This window comes from Amblyomma americanum, chromosome 1 (assembly GCF_052857255.1).
Source record: "Amblyomma americanum isolate KBUSLIRL-KWMA chromosome 1, ASM5285725v1, whole genome shotgun sequence".
NCBI lineage: Eukaryota > Metazoa > Arthropoda > Arachnida > Ixodida > Ixodidae > Amblyomma > Amblyomma americanum.
Genome location: NC_135497.1, coordinates 375369013 through 375394758, shown reverse-complemented (window position 1 = coordinate 375394758; position 25746 = coordinate 375369013). Strand labels below are relative to the sequence as shown.

Sequence of the window (25746 nt, the reverse complement as noted above, 5' to 3'; positions counted from 1 at the left end):
CCCGAAAGAGTGCATTATGGGGGAGGCAATTTAACAGGGACCGGTATGGGGGGGTTATCGAATTGTCATACGCTCCGAGGACGGACCAAGGAGAAGGGGGACTGGACGACCTTGCAGGGGGGGAAGGCACGCTCAAATTGTCTTATCCGTCTCGCCAGATACTGACTTCTTGTAGACGCACGTGTGAGCGGCTTTGTCCAAAAGGCTATCCGAGGCCTAAAGAGAAAAGAAGGAACGCGGTCCCCTTTCGACCGCAGTCGCTGATTGCGATGTCGGCTAATGCTGTACGTCCAAACAAATGGGGCACTAAATCGCCCCTTACCACAAACATTGTCTAAAGCACGTGGCTTGGCTGATAGGTGTCTCGTTGAGCCGTTGGCGCAACCGACGAGTACGTGACCACCTGTAGATATATGGTGCAATGAACTGGACGGCGTCGGCATGCGTAGCCGTATACTGCAGAGCGAAATGGGGCTAGAACGAGAACTCGCGTAGGCATTCGAAGTGGCCGTGATCTTCCCGAGAACGCTTCAAGAAGTGCGTTGGTGCGCGCGCGAAAGACAGAAACGTAGCTGCGTTTTTTTAATTTCTCTGGTCCATAGTAAAACCTTTCTTTTTTTTTTCTGAAAGAAGTGCGAGGCACGGAACTCGTGAGAAACAATCGCCGATATATGACAGATAAAAGAAGAGAGAAAGCTCTTTAAGATAGTTGAAAAAAGACTTTGCAATAGTTCTTTTTTTTTTTTACATCTTGAGCCAGAGCACCGACAGCCTTTAGAACTTCGCGTGCGTCGTCGCAAAACCGACAAAATTGGAAAATGGCCCGTCTGGGACTGGACAACAAATCGGCGCGGAAAATCGAGAGGCTCAGTTGTTCACTCGTACTGCACCTCACGTCGTAATGTGCTGTTTATGGGTTCGTACTTTCTAAACGGGTGTGTGGTAGGCTGTTCGTTGTGCCCAAGTGTGGCAATGTTTGTCTTCTCCCTAAGTTGTGGTTAGGAGAATGAAGCTAAAACTTGATGCAGGTTCATTCCGCCAACTACCGACAAAATTCACGGGGATCGTCAGTTGGCTACGATAACATCTGCCATCAATTCCGACAGTTGCCCGTTCTCTTCCTTTCTTATTATTTGCTGGGCCGAGTGAGGCCGACCCTGTTCAGAAACATTTAATCTCACATGCCGGCACCGAGCGAAGTCTGCATACGCGAGAAATTGACGAAGCCACGTTTGCGTACGGGCATTTTTATAGGCGACCTATACTCCATCAGCAGATCTGTTCCTCTCGACGAAGTCTACTGATTGCCGTATTGCGTGATATTTAAATACTAAGCCTTCTTCTGATGTGTTTTGTGCTGTACGCGGTCAAAACGACAATTAAGAAGCCCTGCGGGACAGTATGTTCATGTTCCGGCTCCGAATCTGCACTGATGATGCGTATAGCGTGTCTCGCAGATCGGCCCAGTCCGCCGATTGACGAATGATGCCTCGTCGATCATTCACTGTGTTGGCTATAGAACGCTCGAGAGCACATGTGCTGCTCCGCACCGCCAATGCGCCGCCTAGCTGACGCCTATTAGTATGACAGCGCTGCCGACAGTTTCATTCGGACGCCCTTCTTTACAATGCTTCTCCTATTATCTTGCTTCTCGACAAAACAGAGGAACTCGAGGTCATTTCTTCCCTTCTGTTTCAGACAACAATGCCGTACGACTCGGTTATTATACAGCCGGATTTTTTTTTTTTTTTTGCGGGGGGGGGGGGGTGCTCTCTATGGTCTGTGTATGACCACATTTACGCACTCTCGAACAAACGGTTAATGCTTCTCTGCCGCCAAACAGTTCACTCAACGAGTTGGCACAGTCCAAAACCGCCCGCACCCAGTACGCAGATTGCTTAATTAGGCGACAATCCTAATCGCCACTTCTGAAACACGTCGGTTAATTTATTTTATATGTCCAATTAATACGGCGCACGTGTGGCTGCTGCCGCATGTTCCTCCTGCGCGTCATTTCCTTTGGAACGTGAAAAAAACGTGCCAGCGAACACTTTAGTGCGTGGTTGAATAATAATAATAATAATAATAATAATAATAATAATAATAATAATAATAATAATAATAATAATAATAATAATAATAATCACGGCAAAGAACAATAAAAGACCGCCAGCTTGGTTGCTCGAGCCAACAGCGAAGCACTGCAACCGATGCGGTACACACAGGACGTTCCTTTGCCCGACTACTAGTCGCCTATATACGGTGAAGCGTTCTATATATCCGTCATCTCTTCTGGCCCCCTCTGACCCCTTCGCGACAGCCCATGCGAGCGGCGCTGCATATATAGTCACTGGCTGCAGTTATAAAGGGAAGCATGCAGTACACTCTTAAGAAAAAGGTCGGAGAATTCACTAAGAACTACTAACCAGTTATTTGTCACACAGAGCACCACCTTCTTAGGCAGTAAAAGCATAATTAGTGGCAGTTACTACCTCAAGAAGGTAGTGAAGAGCACTACAGTCGCAAACAAAAAGCTAGTAGTATTTATGAAGAAAACGGACAGAAACTTTTCGCCCATGTTGCTAGGTTCTTCCTACCATGTGCTGGCGTGGCTTGCTAAATTTGTGCATACTGGAAAAATAAAAAAAAAAGCTGCATGATCAATTCGACTTATTCCCGAAACCAGTCAGAACTATCACAGCGTGCTGGCCGTAAAATCTCACACTTAGGTTTAGGCTTACTGCGCGCTACATGTACAAATTATGCGAGGTGATGGCATCAAACAACCTGACCGGGCATTCACAAAGGTGCAGAATGCAAGAACAGCAGAAACTAGAAAGGACCAGACACACGTGACGCACCCACTTCGCTTGCACAGGTAAATCTTTCTCGGTCTTATATACTCCGTAAACCTGACTCTCAGTTACGGGCTAGTGGCTACCACCTGCTGAGCTAAGACACCAGCGTTAATTATGAAGTTGAGATTGTATACCAAGCAGCTCAGTCTACCTAACCACACACCCCTGCAGAAATGTTTAATTGCAAAAACAACGTATTCGCACGACAGTCTGTGTCAGTTATATTCTTTAACATTATTTTATGGTTAAAGGAACGGTTATACTAACTAGGTACTAACTAGCGACCATGGTAAAATGGTAGCAAGGGCTACTTTTACTAACTATACCTTGAAGAGGGAGGTAAATAGTAAGGAAGTAGTAAAACGAAGTCAGAGCTAGTAACTGCTGCACTTACTACCTTTTTTTTTTTTGTGTAGACCGAAAGCAGTCTCCGCTTTTTCGTGCACAGTATCTCAACATTACCGCTACCTGTAATGGAGGCCATTGGACTGCATTTCTCGATAGCCAGTCGGCATACCACGCGGACCATACACGGGTCAATCAGCGCTATAATGGGAACCCCAGTGATATGAGAGGTTCAGCGACACGCCACTGTTGTACAAAACTGCAGAATTGTAAGAGTTAAAAGATGTCCAGAAGTGGGAATGCTTATGCGATTGTCAAGCAAACGAATGCCCGTCACTTTCCTACGTATCCTTAGTAGGCGAAGAAACGACCTGTGTTGGCCCCACTCCTGTACCTGGAGTCATGGTGGCGCCACAGAGGTTTAGCCCAGCCTCCTCTCCAGCATGCTTTGCACCTGGTATACCACCGAACCGCGTACCCCCGACTGCAGCAAGTCTAGTCAGGTCCCCGCGAAAAGTGACCCTCGCCAATCACAACTGATTGCACGGAGCGGCGGTTATGGAGGATATACTGCCCTCGTTTCCCCTAGCGGCGAAAGCCGCAAGCGCGTTGTAGCTGCTCGACTCACATTTTCTCTACCTTAAAGAGGCAAGGCACTCCAACAGCAGATATATCTCTCGAAGAAAATAAGTTTGTAGAATCACTGCCGCTTACAAGCGGGAAGAAGCGATTTCTCGAGTCGCAGCGCTCGTATACGTAATGCACGCAACTACCGCGAAGTCACGGTGCATTAGCCAGAGCTTGGCGCGTTCAAATGAAGTAGCGATTCTCGCGATAACGGCGCAACTGCGAGATTGCAATCGTGTATTTCTCTTTCTGCAGTCTCCTCGAAGGCTGCGCAATAGAGCCGTGGAGCTCCTAAGAAGTGGCGTGCGAGCGTCGCTAATTCTTCGGCGCCGGCTAGTGCAACGACGATTTAGTTCGTAACTGCACAACCGCTTCGTCTGCTGCAGCCTGTTTGGAGCGCGTGCTGCAGGGGGGCCGGCATGGTGGCGAGCAAGTTTCGCTTCGGTGGTACCTTTGCTTCTTAATGCACGACAGCGAATAATACGGATCATGAGCATCACATACGCGGCCTTCGAGCATTCTTTTTTTGTTTGTTTCTGATTCTCAAACCGTAGTGCTGAACTGGGCACGCGGCAGCTCCTTTCTGTCCAAAGAGCGAAAGAGCGCGAAACACGATTCACATCGGCCCTCGTCACTTTCGGCAACGAAGTGGGCAGCATTCGTGAGCCCCCCCCCCCCCCCCCCCCCCCCCACCTTTTTTTTTTTTGCACGCGAAAGAGATATAGTCCACTGCAAAACCTGCTTGTGCATGCGTCGAATTTCGGACGCTGTGACCCTTCGTAAGCGCTAAAGCGCACAAGCGTCAGCTGGCGAAATCGCTGCGAGCATCGCGCGCAGTGGTCGCGACTGCTGCCTGCGCATGCATTCTTGCCCACTCCGTGGCGCTTAGCGGGAGAGGGTCGCGAGCGCGGGTGGCGCGCGCCTCGGTGGTCGTCGATGAGCCCGTTGGGTCCTCCCCTCCTTCCCGACGGCGGCGCGGAGGTCCCGCTTTAAAAATTACACAAGCCGGCGCTCCGTTTCTCCGCCAAGGCCGCGCGGTTGGCCTCACAAGGCGTTGCCACAGGTAGACGCGGCGGAGATTATTCAGCGGCCCGTCTGCGCCGCGTGGCAAGCAGCCAGGCGGATTGTCCGCCGCCACGCCCCGCCGCCGCTTTCAATTCCGCTGCCTCGTCGTCGGGGGCACGCGCGCGGCGGTTTCAAAGGGAGCATCGCGCGCGCGCCGAGATATATGCCCTCTCCGCCGGTGGCCGCATCCCATCACGGCCGCGCCAATCAATGTTCCGCCCGCTCGGGGATCCTGTCAGCCGGCCGCTCGTTGGGCCGCGGGACGAGCCCCGACGGCGGTCGCCCGCAGAGGGAGCCCGCTCCCAACGTCCACGCGACGGACACTCAAGCCCGGCCGATTCCAGCTAATTGATGCGCGCACGAAACGCAGCCGCCGTATTTTCGGGGTGCGAGCGCGGCGGGCTCTGGATTTGCAGGCCGGGCTCGTATGCGCTCTGTAAAAATTAAAAAAAAAGAACTGCACCATTTCGGATCACATATGTCACTAAAATCGCTCGCGGTCTCCTTCCGCAGGCCTGACGCGTTGGGGACCGCACATGCATCTACTGTAGTCACTCATTCTGATATCCAATTTTGGCCCAAGATGTTCGTTGCATATATGCCATAGTCATGGTGGTGCGTCGGTTGGCCATTTCAGACAAATAATCGCCAGGCCCACTCAGTATTGACGGTGCTTTCATGACAAACACTGTGCCGCTATACGTGTGCACACACGACGCGCTAAACGGCCGCGCCGCATCCAACGCTCATTTCCGCTCAAGAACCCGGGACGGTCCGTTCATGCACCTGTACCTTAAGAAGACGGAAAATCTCGCAGGCAACAGCAGGACTTGTCCGCTCGAACAACGTCGGTCAGCTACGGAGTCCGGACCCATAGCCCTTGGTTACTTAAAAAAAAAAAACGCGAGCCCAAGATGCAAGTGTGTCGCCCATTTTATAGGGGTGCCGTTATTCCACCAGGCAGTTAAAGAACTACAGACGACTAATTTTAGTCGCACGATTTCTTCTCTGTAAAGGTGCTAAAGACATGAGAACACTTGGACCACCAGGTGGCGTTTTTATACTACAGCTAAGTAATTTATCATGGAAATGCGTCTCTCATGCTGTTTCGCTTTCGTATACCTAACGATGGCTGTGACGTGTAGGGCGTGTTTAGGTCACGTGAGGCATAAAAAAAGTAATGTACAAAATCACCGATACTTGGTTTCTTCTCATTCGAGCAGGCACGCTTAAGCGTTGTAGCGAATGAAAACTGCGCATCAAGGATAATCGGCGCGGCTGTGAGACTGCGCCCAACGCGCGATGCGGCGGCCCTCCAAGCGCCGCCAGCGCGCGTCTACGCGTCGAGCGCGCAGCAGACGTGCGACCCCTGTCACGAGCCCCTGATGGATTGCGGCCCTCGGACAAACACTGCTGTCAGCGTCACTTAGGCCTGTTTTGCGGGCGTCATCAGTGCGTCGCTTATTGGCGGCCGTCTCGCAGTCGGCAACCACCGTGGGGGATCGCTTTTCCTGGCCTCCTCCGTAGCCCTGCAGGCTGACCATCCGGCCGAGGGATAGCTTCCCTACGTGAACTGCCCCGCGCAATACACTATACTGTGGAAGAAGAAGCCCCGTAGTGCGTGCGCAGGAACCCCATCTCCCAACAAGTGGAGCTCCTAAAGTCTAATGGCGAAGATAGCGCTGAGGTTTTATTATTACAGTCCGAGATAGCATAGTTTCTGAACAAAATTATGCTTTTTTTTCTAACAAAATTTAAACTTGACATATAGCTTGGTGTCGATGGGGCAATCTCCTTTTCAGCTCAATTCAATTCTCTATTTACCAGAATACTGGGCGGTCTCCAGGGCTAAAAGTTGCTGCCTACAACTTGACTGGGCCCTGGAGCCGTTTACAAAGCGGCAGCAGACATTGATGACAGAGTACGGTAACATCCATCACAACACTGTGTAGTAGAATGCACCAGAAAATACTGACCTGCTGCAAGATTTATCGCAACAATCGATTCTTCTCGTTTACAACTGTGAAAAGTGTACTCGTAGCTCTTTTGGGGATTTGGAGACTATCCGTTTGTGTTTGTTTAATAAGACCGGCAGATGGTGTTTTAATGATTGGAGTTTGTACTGAGTGCGGAAGTATGGGACTAACCAGGGTTCGGAAATTCGAGTTAAAGAAGGAGTAGCTTTAGGTGCCATCGACCGAAGGAAACTCTGGCTGTCGTGCTGTGAAAAATAGAAAACATGTAACAAGCGCTGTTCATAGCACTCACTAGAACGCATCTCGCCTGACTGCTGCCGTGCCCGCCCATTGGTGCGACGATAGAAAGCCTGCGCTCCAGGATAGCAGACCCATTTTGTGATTATTTTGTCGAATGCAGCACAGGCGTCGCATGCAGTACTCACATTAAGGCGCATCTTTATTGTTCGGATGGCTTACTCACGCAACATATCTTATCAGGTATGCGATAGCACTTGCGATTCATTTGTGATTTTTTTCGCACGCTATAGACACTACTCCATTCTCAGGGATTTTAGCTAGTACGTTCTTGAGCGAGCAGCTCCAACCACCCGACTGATGTCCGGGCAATTAACCTAGACGGCATGCTTCCAAGGGCAGTCGGACCGAGCACGACGTGACGTGCAACCGCATCTATGGTCTTTGCCGCTACAGCGCTGCGGTTCTGCACACTTCGCACAAATGACTCGAGCGAGCGCGCGCTTCCTTTGCCCTTGAACAAGCAGCGGACGGCGCGGTGACGTCACACGCGGCGACCGATGGCCAGCCCGACAGACAGGCACAATTTCAGGGCCTCATCCGCGAATTCAAGGCACGCCGTGACGCAGACATCTGTCACTTCCGGGCTCGCAGGGGCAGCAGCAGCGCGAGGAAGCGTCCGGCGCGGCTGACAGTTGACGCGGCTGGCCCCCTCGCCGATGGGGGTCAGGCACGAGAGCGAGCCGCCGGGGCAGACCACCGAGGAAGATCCAATCGGCCGATTATCGTAATTTTGAGTGATTAATGGACCCGGCCGCGGCGTCATCTTTTTCGTGTTCTCCGGGTGAGAGAACAGCATTTTGCAGGGCCGCCCCACTACTTTTGTTCTTGTGCCTGCAATCCTGTTTCGCGAGGGGCCAGACAGGTAGCGGCCCCCCGGCGGAGACGGCTCTATTCCGCGGCGGCGGCCCCCTCTATTGACACAGCCTCGCATCCTCCCGAAAGGAAGGCCGCCACTGTGATGGATCTCTGGCGCGCGGATATATCGCGCCGCGAGCGGCATTTCGCAATAATGAATCAACGCCGAGAGCACAAAACTCCCCGCCGCGGCGGTGTCTATCTGCGGGGGGAAGGGGACGCGCGATTAGAGGCAGAGAGGCGCCTCCGGTGTGAGGAAAGAGGGGCCACCCCTCCGGAGCAGCTAAGCTCCTGTGCCTCTCCTCGTTCGCGATTTATCATCGTACCCAAAACAAGCTGTCTTCGCTCTCTGTGTCACTGTTCAAACGCTTATGCGTGAGCGCATGCACATTCTTGGCGTCGCTTCTTACTCTGCGGTCACGAATATGCGAGGCAGGACGAAAAGGGTGAGGCTGTGACGTCGCGGCTTAGAGCGGACTCTTCGACGCGGGCCAGGTTTTTACTGGTGCCTCGAGAGTCGCTCAGGCTCTCGACCACCACCGGATCCCTTCTGTATAAGTATGGAGGTACCGAAGACGGCTGCTGCTACCATTGGTGCTACGGTGGCAGGATACTAATCGAAAGGCACCGGAAACTCGTGATCTTCATCATTACAGGTATTGTTCAAGACACCGCTGTAACTATTCGCTGCTGCGTTCTTTGCATGTGCCAAACGACCTCCCTTCGCTTAAAAGCTCCTACAACGCACGATTACCTGAAGAAAAAAAAATCCTAATTTCCATCTTCAGTGAACCCCTACATGTCAATGACTGTCTTCTTTGTCGAGGCAAAAACAGTAGTCCTCCTACTGGTTTACATACACAATTTCGACTACCTATAACAGCGAAAAGTATGGACTGGTTTAGAGTCATGCAACTGATAGTGCACTACGGTATACCGTAGCTTCCAAATGATCCATCCACGCACGCTGCCATTATCCACCATCGTACAGGGGACCAACAGCGGCAGTATGAATGCGGATCGTACATGGGGCACGAGAGAGAGCATGGAACTCGGAACCAAGGAACGCTTGAGCGAAAAGCCATCTCTGACCGCCAAAATTAAGTCGCGACCAACACCGGCCATCCGACGCTACTGCATCGCGTCTTGCTCCGTTTCGACCCAAGTGGTCAGCACACGCCGCAGATGCTTTTGTGCTCGTCACGCGCGCCCCGGGAGTCTGCAGGCGCCGCCGCTGTCACAGTGGACAGCTTTGTCTTCGCCGCCGCGCAGAAGGGAGGTTGCAAGAATGTTCCGCTTCTTCCCTCGCGTGCAGTCGCGGCTCACGAGTGTCGGGCAGCGAGAAACCTGGGCCGCCGCCGCCTATTGGCCAGCGCGCGAGCACGCCTCACTCTTCGGCCAATGGGAGCGACGGGCCTCCGCCGGTGCGCGGCGGCATTCCGTTCGATGGCCGCCCGTCTGGGGGCCTTGTCGACAACCCATTCGCACCCGGCGCGAAACAGAAGCAAAAAGAGGGGCCGCCAGGGGCGAATTATTTATCTCGCCGGAGGTACCGGAGGCCTTTCTCCGCGTTTTAACTTCGCCGCCACCGCCATGCACGGCGCTGCAGGAGGGGGGGAGAGAACGTTCGTATTTTAAAAAGGCCGCCGCTGCTTCCAGTGCTGCTAAAAGCCGCCCGGTCGGCACCCCGCAGGCAATTGCGTCCGGCCACATGGTGCTGCCGCCCTGCTGGGCGCCGCAGAGTCCGCCGGCAAGATTGGGTTACCACCTCGTGCATGGGTTACCACCACCTTCTGCTCGCGCAACGAGGGTCGTGGTAGTTTCTGCTCGTCGCCCCTTCTTCACAGCCGCAAGAGGAGGTCGGTCTGGTGCACCCCGCGTTCCCTGGGGCCAAGTGCCCAACGCGCGCTGCGGCACGGCTTCGGTGCGCAACTGTTGCACATAGTGGCCGCTTGTGAGGCACAGTTGACTTCTTTCTCCCGCGCTGGCTAGAATTGTTGCTGCTGGAAGCGAGTAATTTGTCATCGCTGTTCGAGGCACCTCGCTAATGGCGTTCTTGCTGACCACCCACTGGAGCTCGAAAAACAAGCGCCCGTATTTTTTTGCTTAATAGTTAGCCTTGATTCGTGATTAATGCTCAAGGATCTCATGTGATTTATGATTCGTGGAGCTTCATGTGCCAAAGCAAGGCCGTATAGGCTGTATGATGTACGCCATATTGGAGGGGTCCGGATTCATTTGACCACCTGTGATTCTTCAATGTGCGCCGAAAGTTCACCACGAACGTTTTTTTTTGTATTTTAGCCTCCGAAGCCATCACCAATTGCTTATCGTTCTCTTTTCGAAGACATCTGCAGCCAGCAATACGGCGCTGGCGTGTTCATCCGGGCCTCTTCTCTCGATGTCATTTGGCGGCGGCGGAGATGCGTACGTAAAGTGGAACTCGCAGTGCGTCCCTGGAGCATCAGCGGGAGCAAATTGCTTGGGAAATGACGCCAGACGCTGTCTAAATAGGTGTTCAAAATAATAAATCAAGAGCCAGGGGTCGGGAACGTGCCACGGGTATGCGGAGAACATCAGGCCTTTGCTCTCGCTTGTTTGTCATCGCCTAGGGGCTCCGCCCTGGATGTAGCAATTGGGCATCCAGCGATTTCTTGACTGTCCCCAAGTCTATCCAGATCCCCCTCCACAAGGTGCGAAACCTCTGCCGCTTTAATCACGCTGTTGTTCATCGTATTGTCCAGCTGCGGTGATGAAGATTAAATTAGGACGTTTTCTGAGGCGCCTTCGATATTCGTCAGCTTTTAAAACAATGGCTGAATACAAATTTGGCGATGCTAATAATGTCTTTAATCTCGACTATCGTCTCGAAGCCTACTCACGGCCTTCATCCAGGCGCGTTTGTTTCTAAGCCGTTGTAGCACCCTCTGAAGTCCTACCCATAACTTGGAGGGGACAGACCCAGAGATGTTCTTACCTTCAGGAGATTGGAACGCTGGTGCTGCACAACAAACCACACGGCGTGACCCAGGCTCTCGAGTTTTGACAAAGGCCGTGCCTTCTGCTAAATCTAGAGCCAGGTTGGACAGTTTTCTCAACAATTTCGTTCCATCCGACACGAAAGCTCACGCAACTGACGTGGGTCTAGAAGGCTATCAGGTTATTGCCTGTCCACGGAGAGGCAGGCATTCGGCGACGGGTAATTTTACTCGGAAAAAGAGAAAGGAAAAAGGAGACGCACGATCGGCTTCATGTCGCAGTTTGGGCATCGACAGGCCATACAAACGGAAAATTCGTACGCGCGCGCACAAAGCAAGCAGCTTGTACGTGTCCACCCACAGAGCGCTTTCGCCTGGCCGAACGATGAGTTGGCCGCCAGTCGACGTTCTGCACGCCGTCACGGCTTAAGTCACTCGACCGGCTGCCACGGGGCGAATGAGCTGACAACGCCGGCGGCGGTGCTTTGAGTCGAGCGCAGAGGACGACACCTCGCGGAGAGGGTGCCGACAGCCGCCGCTGCAGGGTGGTCACGACCGCCAAGAGCGGCAGATGTCATCATCATCGCGGGGCGATGCGTGAGCGCACCGGTGGCGGCACCGTGCCCATACATGCGGAAATGCCGGCGCACCCCTTCGGGGGAGCAGCGCCGGTGCACGGCTGCTGCCACAAAGAGCCGAGGACCGGCCGAACGGCGGCGGAAACTCCGATCCGGTTATTACCGGTGGGCCGCCGACAGTCGGCGCGCGGAGTTAAGTAAACACTTCTTTGTGCCCAGATGACTTCATTGCGGGTGGGATGGGGTAAATCCCCGCCACTCGTCCACGCCCCGGAACGAAAGCGATTCGTCTTGTTCCAAGCATTTCTGGGTGGCCGCATTTAGGGGAGCCGCGTGAGGGATTACGCGGCGCTGAGATGGCCTAACGAGGAGGCGCTCCCTTTCCCCGCGAGGGCTCATTAGCGGCTCGCCCCGAGAATCCCGGTGCGCTACTGGTGTGACGCGGCTGTTGGCGAATCATTGCATGCGGGGGGCTTTGTGCTCCACAGGTAGGAAAAGGGGACCTCTGGGAACTCCCATGCAGGAAAAAAATGAACCAGGACTACAGCGCTCAGATTGATGGTCTTCGACTTGGGTCTCAAAAGCCGGCCACGCTAGTTCTCACCGTCACGCGAGTCTTCGCCCAGTATAACACCACTAAGGCATTTAACCTCTCACATTTATAGACGCACCATACTGCTCCGCTGCAGTTTCGGAGAACATCATTCTTTAGCGAGGCCTCGTTTTGTGGTTGCCCAACACTGGACCGGCGCACCTTTCCCCACCGCGTAGAGGGCGCTTTGTACGTCAGCTCAGCTGCAGCTTTGACGGGGCGCGTCACTGCGCATGAGCAGCAGCAGCAGCCTGCAATTTGTGCCAGCGTCTCTACATCGGCAGGGGAAAAAAAAAAAAGCCTGGCAGGCCTTTCTCCGCGGAGCGCGTGCCCGATGTTCAAGCGCAGCGCCAGGTGGACGTGTGACGTCAGAGGCGCAGACGGGCCCCCTCCTCCTAACGTATGCACGAGCGGCAGGAGACAAAGGCCGGGCACACAAAACAGCGAGAAAGGCGGCCCCGCTCCAGAAGAGCGTGCCGCCCGGTGGACGAACCCGAAACGTCAGGGGCATGCATGTCGGCGGGCGGCAGCGCCGCTGTTATTGATTCTAGATCCAGCAGATGGCGCTAGATTTACAACGCTCGCGCTTCGCCTCTATCTGGCTATGTATCCGGAGGCCGGGGTAGCGTTAATGTTTCAACGTGGCACAAACCTCCCGCGCGATAAATAACCACCAAAGCAATGCGGCACACGGCTCTCAATGGCGGCGTGAAAGAAAACTAGAGCGCGCCGCAGAAACAAGACCTCCTCCTTCCACACCCCTGCGGCAAGAAAAAGAAAGCGGCGGCCGAGAGAAAGGGCTGCAATTAATATATCACCCGTCGGCTGCTCCGCTCAAAACGCCGCTCTTTGTATGCGCCTCCCGGGGGGGCGGCATCTTGGGTCATTTTGATTTTCCCTCGTCCGCGTCGCAAGGGGGCGCATCAGCGCCTATTGTTCCTCCCGGTTCGTTACCAGGCGTGGCCTATAAAAACGGTGTCGGGGAAATTAAGGGGGAAGTCGTTACCACCGAGGACAAAGCGATAAATAATCGAGTAAGAGGCCGTAAAGACAACGGTAAGTAACCGCGCGGCACACGCACAAAGGCGACGCGCCCCTCTCTCGCTCGGACACGCCGACGACGGGTGACCGAGTCGTTGACCGGCCCCATCCGGTTCCGGGATGCGTGTGTGCACCTGCTGTCACACTCGGCGCCAACAGCCATCGCCAGGTGCGCCACGGACTGGGCGATTTCCAGGCACTACAAGGACCGGGCACGCCGCCGGCCAAGGTTCTGCCCCGAGAGCCTGGCGTTCTCCGCAAAGGATACGCCCGGAGACTGCAGTGACGCCTCGGGGAAGACCTTGTTGGGTGCATCGCGACCCTTAGGCGTCTAGTAAAGAAGCAACTATCCCGTCGAGAGAAATGAAGAGGGATGCGGAAGGGAGCAAGCGTCGTTTCGCTAACGACGGAATCCATCAGGCGTCGAAAGAACGAGAGGCGCTCCCCTTCCCGGAGCACATCCCCAGTCAGCACTGCGACAACACAGCTGGGGGCACTGCAGCTATCGTTCGAAGGATTGACCCTCGGCTGGCACCGGGGTGCGCCAAGTCTGCCCCCCTCGCCAGGTGACACATGGCGATCACCAAGTAGGGTCATTCGCCGAGCTTATAAGTGGCGACAGACGCGTTTTCCTTCGATTCGCGTCCTCCAGCGGCTCCGAGGCAGCGGGGAGAAGACACCTCGCATGCTCCTGGCGAGACGAAAAATAGCTTCCCCGGCGTCGGCCCGGGAAGTGGAAGGGAGAGGAGGGAAAAGTTGGAAAAAGGCAGGGACCCGGCGGGAGGGCAGAGGGGGAGAGTGCGCGCTGTCGCTATACCGGAAAGACTCCGGCTGAGTCTCGCCGCCAGTGCGGCGCTTTTTCCCATGTTTGCTTCTCTCTGCTTGCTTCTCGCCCCGGCGCTAAGAGAAAGTGTCCGATCTGCGCTTCCAAATTGGAAGGTAGATTCTGCTGAACGGCGCAGTCATCGCCAATTTCCGAGGCACCCCATCAAGCGCGCCCAGAGAAAAAGGAGACGGGACAAAAAACAAACAAAAAACACAAGCGGGGTGGGGGGAGGGGGGGCGGGCGCTCAACCAGGCAGGGCGGCGGACGTCCCACGCGCAGAAATACGAGGCTCACACTCACTCCGGCGCGCAGCGTTTTTACGAGCGCCAATAACCGGCGGCGTCGCGCGCCGCCACTCGCGCAAACGCGGCCGCGGCAAGCGCCCAAGACGCACGGCGGACAGTGTGAGCTATCGCTGACTGCGCGCTCTCTCCTCCCGGCGGCGAGCGCAGCTACCGCTCTGCGGCCGCGCAAACGGTGCTACTAATACACGCGCGGCGATGCTGTCGCGATGGTGCGGCGCGGACCTGAGCGACTTCTGCCGCTGTTACACTCGCGATGCTTTTCATAAGGTGCCAGACGCTGTTTCCTCCCGTTCCATTCGGCGCGAGAGTGACGCAGGTGTGAACGTGTGCGTCCTCATGACTCCTGATGCCTTGCAAAACTGCACACGTTAATGCGCCGTCGGAAGGAAGTGAGTGCTCTGCGATTAATTTCTGGCGGACAAATCAAGAGTCTGTTGCGGGGGGACTCGGGGCCTTTCTCCCGCTTCCTGACGAAGTTAATGCTGAAGGCGTGGCGGGGAGTAGGCTGGAGTTTGCATTCAGTTTACCGTTTGCCTCTCAACCTTGGAGCATGATTTTCAGTGAACGATCTGTAGGCCGACAGAGCGTCGATTCTTTTTTACGTCTCACCAGGTATTGCCTCGTGTACGTAAAAGAGCCTCTGGAGCTCGAATCGGGCCCACTACAGCCGACAAAGGCCGCCGTCGCGGAGCTGCGAGCCAATCTGCCAGCCGCCATTTATTCTAATAGGAGAAGCTGTTATTGCTTCTACGCATGCGTCGTGTAGACATTGTGGAAACGTTTGCCGCCTTGACGCAGTGTAATGTCGTTTCTACTATTTTCTTCTAGAATCGCACGCGTAAATAATTTTGCGTTCTCGTGGCACTACAGCTCCATGATTTAGGTAGCAAAAAAATACCTTTCTCGTTAATTAGCAGCTACTTAGCAGCATTGTCTCTCGCACTTGAGCACCCGGCTTATTTGGAGAGTTGTGAAAAATCGTAACCGGCTCTTTTTTATCTAGGCTTAAATGGTTTTTTTTTCCTTTCTGTTAGTGCGCAGAGGTCACATGGCTGTGAGAAACGGGCTGTGACGCTCTAACGTGCAGGGATCGGTCCTCTGCATCGAAGGTGAGAGAGAAAGGAAAGGAGCAGAGAGAGAGAACCAAAACACGGGCGAATTTCTTCAGTTATTCTTACCACGTAACCGACAACGGGAACACTCAGAGCAGCGCGCGGTTAAATAAATACTCCAGTGAGCACATGTTTGCAGACCGCTACAGCCGAGGTTTCAGTCACGGAACGGTAGTAACCGCGGCCCAGCGAACATGCAGGGAGAGCAGAGCGCATTGTCTCTGCAGAAAGAAGGAAGCGTCTCGTGGCCGCGACGGACGGGCGCGTTGGCCTCTCGCTGCTGCCAAACGCGGCCGATGTCGATGTCCATGCCCCGGCTCGCGCCACAGAGCGCGCGGGGAGTCGGAAAATGGAGCGGTGCCGCGCGGCTCGAACGGGCTGCTGCCGCGGAGCAGCGTCGCGCGGCGGGGCTGCTCGACCGCGTGGTTCCTATTTCCGGAGAGGCCCCTCTCTCCGCGCGGCTGCTCCCTCTAAAGCGAACGATGTCTCTCCGGTCCGCGGCGGTGCTACGGCGCGCGGTCCGAGCCACTTAGCAAACAGCGCTCGGGCCCTTAAAAGCCCGACTGCTGAGGGAGGCTCCTCGACTGACCCCCCCCTACCCTCTTCACTCCGTCCGGCGGCGCGCTTTAAGCTCCTCCCTCTTGTCTATCGGGCCCTCCCGCCGCGAACGAGGTGTGAAAGAGGCAGGGAGATATAACTTTCCTATCCTCCGGACGTCGACGAAAGGCTTGAATCAGCCCCCCTTTCCCCACTCTGCGAGCCGCGCAATCGGAGAAGGGGGCCCGCCAGAGCGGAAAGGCGCGATTCGAGGCACTGATTTACTGCGCCTCCGCGAGTCCTTCTCGGAGGCGCTGGACGGCACCGAAGTTCTCGCACAGCGCCGCATGCGCAGGACGCGCGCAGTCGTCGGGCGGAAACTCACCGCGAAGCCCCCTTCCTGCAGAAACTTTCAATTAGCGGCCTCGCTGCCCATGTCCCGCGAGCTTTCCGGATCGCTCGCGCATCCGTGGGTGCGGTTGCACGCAGATGATGCTTGTTGACCTTTTATTTGTTTTTTTTTTTGCACTATTAATGCGCGCGCCTTTCCTTGCGGCGCTGTGGAAGATGGTTGCGCTGCATACGTTGCCGTTACTGAAGCGTCAGGCCTACTTCCATTTGCGCGTGGTAGTAAACAGTGGAGTGAACTATCGAGTTTTTAATTCCATCCGCTAAATGGTTTAGCAAATGCGCAATTTGGGATCAGACGACAGTAATTTAAGAGCTTTAAGTCATAGCCGTGGCGCAAAAATAAGGTAAGCTTTCGAACGTTTTACTCCTGTCTTCCTGCCCCTCCCAACACCCCCTGATCCGGCTCCCTTACTTTGAAAGCATTACGCACCCACGATAAAAAAAAAGGCCTTAGGTAGATGCACGAAAAACATCCGGAAAGCACCGAGTAGCGACACGATCCAACGGCAGTATTCGAATGGCACCATCCAACTGCATTGTGTCACTTCACCGCGTTTCCGTGGAGGTGCAGCGCGCAAGTGGAACCCGTGCGACCTGCGATGCCGGCCGCACGTTACACATTACCAGGTAGTCTTAAATTATTACGAGCCGCCGCGGTGGCTGAGTGGTTATGCACTCGGCTGCTGGCCCGAAAGACGCGGGCTCGATCCCGGCTGCTGCGGTCGAACTTCGATGGAAGCGAAATTCTAGAGGCCCGTGGGCTGTGCGATGTCAGTGCACGTTAAAGAACTCCGGGTGGTCGAAATTTCTGGTGCCCTTCACTCCAGCGTCCCTCATGGCCTGAGTCGCTTTGGGGCGTTAAACCCCCATAAACCAAACCAAATTATTACGGAGCCCTCCATTACGGCGTTCCTCGTGGTCCATGGCTGGCTTCGGGACGATGAACGAAATAATTTACACTTTCATGCGCATGCTTTCCATTTTTGCGCCAGGTCATGCCGTCATAACGGCGACTCGTTGTAAGCAGCACAGACTAAAAGCTTCGTCTGGTGACGCTAAGCGGGTGCGCTAGCAAGACGGACAATAAATGGACGCTGTTTAAAATGACGAGCACACACGCCAGCTTCATCTGCCGCCTCTAAATGCGCCTTTCTAACAGGGCGTTAGAATAACCTTCAGAGAATTTTAATGCAGGCATGGCGCATATATATACGCTGAAGAAGGAAAAAAGAGAGAGAGACAGAGAGAGAGAGATGAGAGGAAAAGCAGGGAAGTTAACCAGGTAATGCCACTACTCGTGGGGATGACGATGAAGGGAGCGAGAGATGTATGCCCGAAGCTTGCGGTGGCGTCTCTTGCCGCATCTTCGCCACGATGAGGCCTCGTTTCCGTTCTGAACAACTGAAGCTGCTGCATGGTTTGTGCGTGAGAGAGTAAGACACTGACGGAGGCCGTTAAGCCTGTCGCGGGAAGTTCAGGGCACGGGGCGAGTCAACGCGGCCGCGTGCACGAAGCGACGCACTGCTTCCCTTCCGGTTGGGCGTCCCGAAAGGTCAATCGTATGACGGCAGTTAACAGCGCTGCCGTTTCCGGGACGAAGGGGCGCCGCCGAGAACAGTGCGACAGCGAACGTCACGCGGCAGACCTGTCGGGGCCTCTGCCAAGGGGCCGATCCGGTAAACAGGCCTTCGGCGCGCTGCGGGCGTCCCCGACTCCCATTCAGCGCCAGACACGCGCGCTCATCGGCGCACAGGTCACTTTCGCATACAGCGGCTTGCCAGTTGCGATACTCTCGGGATCGGAAAGGTCGATTCGTGCTTTCTCCCGTTGATCCATTCCTTTGTACCATCTCTTTTGATTACATTCAATGCTGCATCAACGCCTCTCGTCTTCGCTGCTATTTCACACCCCTTCTCTGCCCCAGTAGCAGGCCGGGGACGTCACTCAGGCCAACCTCTCCACCCTTCGTCACGTTGTTGATTTTCATCCAACGTCGTGCTGGGGATCACCCCAAGGTGGAGTAGATTTTAAATAAGGGACTAATAACTCATTGCAACCCACCCAAGCGCCGCCGTACGGCTACAAAGGAAAGATATACGGCTTTCACAGAAAACATGCTACTTTAAAAATCCGCCCTGGGCCGAGGTACAGCTTTCCTTTGCAGCCGTATGACTGCGCATTGGGCGCATGCTAATAAGCAATTACTCCCTCATTTATACACATTATTTTTTTTTTCTGTCAGTTGACATCCCTTTCTGATTAACGGTGATTTCCAACACACTTCTACAGCGTCTATCTAGTTGCTGGACTAGCCAGTTCCCATTGGGGCAGTCAAACATCTCTGTTACTTCTGAATCAGTATTTATCTCAGCGCTTCTCTGCCTCTCATTTCGAGCAGAAAGAGAAACCGCGCTCTCGGAAACGAGCCGCACTTTCCATATCACTCGGCGGACATATGCTGCTGAGGCTCTTTCGGCGCCTACGGGTTATCGCCGAATACGGCGCCGCCCCGTCAGGAACGATAAGCCACGCTTGTTGGCCTCCTGAAATGGAGACCGTGCGATATTGGCCCCAGAGGGACGACGCTATTGGAAATGCGAAAACGAAACAAATGACGGGTTTACGGGTAGAAGGGGGCACCCGCGGCAAGCTCACGCACAGTTCCGGCTTGACGTATCATCAGACTCTTCATTATTAATCGTAATGACAAGTAACGTAACTTTCTGCTCCGCATAAGAAATTGCAGTCCATTTATTTATTCCTGTTATATGAATGGTTGGCGAGCTCCGCCTCATTACACCAGTGTAACTCTGCAAAGACCACCTTACGGTTGTGCGGCGCGCATTGCGTCGGGCTCAAAACTTGTTTTTCAGCCACTGTCGAGAAAGCGAACCGAGTGGGCGAACCACAGGGAATCCTTGTGCTTGTTAGTCTGTCACGGTGTCGAAGGAGCGCAGCAGCGTTGTCCTGTCGAAAGAATTTGTCAAACCGACAGGGCACCAGTGAATCTGCATCGCAGTGGCTGCTTTGTTGCACACCCGACGACTGCACAAAACCCGGTGTGCCGATATAACGCGCTGCAAGAAGACGTGTTCGATGTGCCGTCGATAAGAGTCTATTGTGACTGCCATTTCCGGTTCACTGTTTCCATTTCTTGTATTTCTTTGGCGACATGACAGGATAAAATAAAACAGACACTGAAAGTATGCGCCTATCATAAAATGCGCAAGGCAAAGCACTGCTACAGTGATTTCGGTGGTTACAACGATCGACGCAAGAATAGCGCAAGCTGAAAAATGTGACGCCGCACCTTACGATTATGCATATACGTAAAGAAAGTAGCAGCGCTACACAGAAAGTGCAAATCGAACGCAAACATCTAGAGGGCAATAAAAAAAAAAAGAACAACGCCAAAGAGCCGTAATCCTGTGATGCCCTTTGTAAAGTGCATGTTTATGCAAAGCGTAGACGGGTCACTTGTGAGCCATTCATGCAGACTCATTTTCTAGAGGCCTTCATACATACCCTGTAAGTAACTCACGCGGAAATTGTGAATGGCTGTTGGCGCGCTTGGAAAGAAAAAGCCGAGTCGAATCGCAGAGACAGTAAGGAACTCAGTACGCCTTCTGCCTTGAGTTCTTGGTTTTTAATTATGATATGACCAGGACAAGAAGAGGCTCATAGAGGCGCTGTGGAACCTTTACTTCGGTTCTGGACCTGCTTTTGAAACGCTTGAAAGCGTACGCTTTTCTGTACGGACTGTTACTAGTTTTTTTTTTATTTTTGAGACGCATGAGTCGGCGCCTCCACAGCGTTAATATCTTTGGTGGAACATTTTGCGACGGGGTGCCCCTGCGAAAAGTCAGTTGAGACGTTTAACGGCGCAATAGACGACGATCGTGGTGGGTTTCTTTCTGCCCAAGTAGTAACTAAACGTCCGGCGGCTCTCAGCCGTCGTGTGAGGAGCAGAAAGATATGCGCACTCTCCACCTGATTACTCGACAACACAAAAAACCAAACGCGCAGGAATTTTGCGCTTTGATCTAGATCCACTTTCTTGCCATGATGTGTTTCGCAAACAAAAAAAAGGCGAATTTGAGTGTAAATCAGAGGAAGCCGTCCAGACGGAGCTAGTGTGCACTGAAGCCTCATCACTGTGCGCGGTTCATAGATGACCGGCTGCTGTGGCCCTTTTCTTTTTTTTTGCTGGCGCTGACCAAGCAGGCTGTGAGAAACACGTTGCTTGCGCGACATTCATCGGACGTCAACGCGCACAGGGAAGAACTGTGCTTTTTTATTCTATCGCTTTCCCTCTCCACTCGTGCATTTGAATCGCTGTCGTCAAGCGCAGCGACTAGCAGACCGCACACGAGACACCACACGCTCACTCTTTCCCGAGGAGGCAGAACGCCGGGCGAGCGCATCCCCCGAACGGTCGCAAATATTAAGGCGCGCGGGAAAGGGAGAAGAATGGAGAAATGCGGGAGCAGAAACAGCAGCGATGCTCGTTAGCACAGGCAGCGTCAATGCGCGGAGACGCATGCTTTGCCACGAACCCCGAAGAAAGAGCCAGAGGAGCGAAAGAGGCTAAAGGAACGTATCCATTTCACGCAGGCCCCGAAGAAAAAGCGCGGCCGCGCGAGTTGCAAAGCGCTTCTCCAAAGAGCCGGGTTGTGAAAAAAGCCGCCGCTCACGTCAGCGCTCTTTGGGAGCAGTTTAAAGAGCCGTCCCGCGGATACCTTTTGTTTGAGCCCCCTAAGCAAGCCCTGCAGCAGGCCGAAAGAGCGTTCTTTCCTAAATAAGCAGCGGCCATTACCGCATTCTTCCAGCATCTGTTTAGCGTTCTTCGGCGGGACGTTTATCTTTGCGAACAAAGCGCGGAGTATTCCCGTCGCGCACGCTAATCCGCCAGGAATTTGCACGACGCCACGCCGACCAGCTACGGGCCGGCCCGCCGTTATCGCCCACTTCTCCTCGTCGCAATTTACAGTTGACACGGGGCCACGCATTCCGACAAGGCGGGGGAACACAGCGTTCGGTAGCCTTTTAAGGGAACGATGAGAACCCCAACAAGGCGGTCGCACGTCGGAGCAGCGAGTGTTCTCTTCTGGAGAGACCATTTTGCTCGACCTGCTAGTGCGCCTATACCTTTCTAGCAATTTTCCCCCCTACTGGATTACAGTTGAGGTGTCCTTTTTGGCGAGGATAGTTTGTGCACCGTTGGAGCATGAGGCGGTTTTGAGAACTCGTTGCATGAAGTAAAGAGGGTTAAAAAGAAAGGGTCGCAGGCATAGCAGAGGCGCGCATCTTGGGTGGATAAGTAGATACTTCCGCAGGTTTCTCCACAGAAGCGTGCAAAGCGGAGTAGAAAGTTTCATGCAACATTGCCCCCGGTCTGTAATCTTCGAGCGAGAAGTGCAGCCGGATGTCCCAAGGCACCGCCGAGCACAGAAAGCGGGCGTAAGAAAGGGAGGAAATATGGCGGCAGGCGATAGCCTAAGTTAGAGGTCCTAACTTAGGCTAGCGCGCCCGAAAAAGTTGACACCGGGTGACTCGAGGACGTCGCCGGGACGACACGGATCAGTGGCCGAAGGAGGAAACGCAGACTCACGTGCGACTACGGCGGGCCAAGACGCCTTTCACGGGTCGCTGAGGAAAGGAGACTCACCGCATCCGTTGCAGACGACCTTCTTGACGGCGCGTCCCGCGCGGCGCGTGTAGTGATCGGGGGTGGCGGCCGCCGAGAAGTTAGCGGCTGCCGGCAGCAGCAGTCGGCGGGCCGCGCGACCGGCGACCGGGTTGGCGTAGACGAGGTAACGTGCGTTGAACACGAATCCCTGCGGCACGGACACGGGGCACAAGGTCCTCCGGCGGGGCGCCAGGGCCTCGTTGAGGGCGTCGCGGCGCGGGGCGCGCGACGCCGAGCGATTCAGGTGCACGGGCGGCGGCCGGCTCTTGACCAGGGCGACGACGACCTCTTGCCGGCGGCGCAGGCCCGCCGTCGGCATGGGCTTGAGCACCTTCTGGACGCGGAAGCGCGCCAGGAGGTTGCCCACTGCGTCCTCCGACTTGGACAGCAGGCGGCCCTGGAAGACGAGCGACGCCGTGAGCGCCTTGTTGCTCGCGTCCCAGCGGTCCTGGTCCTGCGGGCAGCGCGCGCCCGAGGCGGCCGCTGCCACGAGCACCACGGGCAGCAGCAGCGGCAGAGGCCGGGTCATGCTAGCAGCCTGGGCGGCATTGCGAAGCCGACTGGACTCCGCCGGGGCATGCGGCGCCGGCCCCCGAGACGACCGCAGCGCCGCCGCCGCGGCGGCGGCGCTCCTTGCCAGCATCTCTGCTCCGCATCCCGGCGGCGGCGTATCCCCCCCGCCGAGCACGTGCGGCCGCCGCCGGAGGCCCACATGTTCGCGACACTTGTCGGAGTCTCCTCCTGCGCGCGCAGCGTGTCCTGTTTCCGCGGGCACCTGCCGCCGGAACTTGCGCGGCAGATACGCCACAGACGGCGAGCGGGGAGATAAAGACCGATCGGTTGACAGCGGCGTGAGTCATGCATCCGTTACGTTCGCCGATGATGCACAACCACCGCGCATCTCTCTCGTCAGCGCTGTTTCCCCGTGAAAGCGTCTCCTCTCTGTACGGAAGCATGATCGCTCCGGAAACCTGGGCCAGAAATAGCGATCGGACAGAACAATTCGCAAGGTTAGAATCAAAGTAGAGCTCCTACTTGAAGGTGCGAAGAAACTGTCCGCTGAAGAAATGTGCGTGCGCGGCTGCCGCAGTGAAGAGGTAATCGACCGCACGAGGCTTCTGTTGTTCGTGAGTTGAATTATACAAGAGCCGCAGAATTGTCCGCCGAACATCCGCAAGCTTCATTGTTATTTATTTAGATGCGAGCTCAGCAGATGTTGGCATCCTTTACCGCAGTTGGCTGCTTCTTTTATTGTTTTGTAGTGAGCGCTTAGGCCAGTAGAACGTGATAAGGAGTCGGAACGAAGTCTCCGCGAATAGAGTAGTGCGCAGTGCACATAAAGACATGCAGACAGAGTGACCCGCCCGCCAAGGGGGTGACGGAGCGAAAAGCCGCGGATTTATTTCCGTAACAACAAAATGCAACTGCCTTCTCAACAGATGTTGAACGATTGCAAGCGTGTCTTCGTTTTTGTTTTTTTTTGTCAGCTGAAACAGGTTATGACAACAACTGCATATGAATGAATGAATAATGGATGGATGGATGGATGGATGGATGGATGGATGGATGGATGGATGGATGGATGGATGGATGGATGGATGGATGGATGGATGGATGGATGGACGGACGGACGGACGGACGGACGGACGGACGGACGGACGGACGGAGGAATCGATTGTAGAACGGAATATTAGATGGATGGCTGAATGGATGTCAAATCAGAGAAAAAGAGAAAAAAAAAAGTGATCGCGGGCAAGTTATGAGCTGGCCCATTTACATCAACCGTGACGGCTTAGAAAAGTTGCACCCAGAGGGAACGCATCGAACGTGGTTGTCTGATGCTTTAGCAGGATAGTTAGCGGACAACAACCGAGATGGCAGTTAACAGTGATAAGAAGTGGTTAGTCAGTTCCACGAGGACTTAGGAAACCTTGGCCAACTTGCCGTAAGTTGTCACTGTCACATCGATCTCTCCATCAACGATAGTTGGCCGTCGTTCCCATTTGTGCAGATGGCAGAAGTCATGGCCAAAAACTATGAGTAAGACCCGCTGGTCGGACATCTCATCGCATTGGACGGCCCTCACACTTCGCGACAATGTTTCCCTTGACATTGATGCATATATTTATCTTTCTGCGATACCCTCTGTCCAAGTTTCGAGACATGGCTCAAACTCTCCAAGTTCGCGAGCCAACGCGTCCCTAGCCAGAGTGCGGTCGCACTGCGCGTATCGTGAAACCGCCTCTCTGATTTGTTCGTCGCTTATGAGCAATCCCGGAATTTCCCCTCGGCATGTTTAATAGCGAAGCTAGTGGGTGACGGCGGTCAGTGCAACGACATGTACGGCCATGCGCTCACCACGGTATGAAGACTTTCAGAGCAGACGTGCACGTTCCGATGCCTACAAATTCACTCTCCCAGGTAATGTGCCGTGGTCTTCACGCAGAAATAAAAAGAAAAGCAAAAAATTCATGCTAAATTACCCACGAAAGACAACCACCTTTTGTCAGAGATATCCGGCTTGGACTCTCGTTCATTTAAGGAAACCAAAATTCTGGGGCCTTCGACAAAACCTTCATCACAAAGGATAGCGGTGAAGGCGCTCCTGCAGTTCTTAAAGGGCTCGGGATTGAGTTCCCGACTATAAACTTTAAGCAGCTTTAAGTGTGCGCTCTCTGTCCCCTTGTGGTAGCGGTAGATGGACAGTGAAAAACTCCTTTCGTTGTCGCTCTTTCTTTCCCTTTGTTGACCTTCCCACATGTACCGGGTATCCCGTGGTTAACCTCCCTGCCTTTCCGTCCTTCTGTCTCTCTCCAGACCACCGGGTTTGGTGCGTAATGGAGCTGTAGTAGTACACGTGCAATTCCTAAACCGAGAAGTGCAGCCGTGGAGAATCAAAACGAGCTATGCTGTACGACCCAGAGACAAAACAGGTAGCCCATATATTCCTCATGAAAGCTGTACGAAGAAGGTCAGGTGTGCGGCTGCAGTGCAAAGGTTAGTGTGCGTACAGAGACAAACCCTTCCTGCATCTCCGCTCTTTGCAGCCAGTGCTTCGATGCTTTCGTGGAATTTCGAGACCGTGTGAGCTTTATTTTTATGGGCGCGGTCAGTCTGGACGCTTCTCCAGACTGACGCGAAAAAAAGGTAATGCAAACAAGAAGATGGGAGAGCGAAGTAGTTCAGCTGCGCTGTGATAACTGAGGAGTTCTTCCCTGCCTGCCTTCGCTTTACGTAGTTATGCTTTTTTGTGCAAATAAAGCTGGCGGTGCGTAGCTGCAGGCGATTTTGGCCTTTAGCGGTGCTTGGTTTCTGCGTCACAACGCTGTGGCCCTGACGCCCGCTGTAGTGGCCAGAGGGCTGGGGATTAATTTCGACCAATCTCAGACGTGGATGCTTTTTGCGTTTCTCCGTTCGCTTTGCTTGTTCTTAAATACAGTGGCGTTCTTTTATAACTAGACGCATCGAAACAATTATTTGCATGTAATATGTGTGACGTTGCAGTCGTTTGCAGTCTGTGACGTTGCTGTCTATGAGCGCGAAAACCAGTATCTAAGGCACCAGAAAGATAAAAGTAAATTATTAAAGGCAAGATAAGTCTTCAAAGATGTGAGAAATCCGAAAAATATATTTCTCGTTGGCTTTAGATGG

The 25746-nt window shown here is 54.1% G+C and overlaps 1 protein-coding gene across 1 annotated transcript in view; it reads right to left on the bottom strand.

Annotated features, from left to right (window-relative positions):
• Window positions 1–22651, bottom strand: part of LOC144115670 (uncharacterized) — a 106370-nt gene extending 83719 nt beyond the window's left edge. Inside the window, exon 1 of the mRNA XM_077650126.1 lies at window positions 22075–22651. Within this exon, the coding sequence (XP_077506252.1) occupies window positions 22075–22624 (550 nt within the window). The 5' untranslated portion in view covers window positions 22625–22651. The remainder of the gene's footprint in view (window positions 1–22074) is intronic.
• Window positions 22652–25746: the final 3095 nt, after the last annotated feature.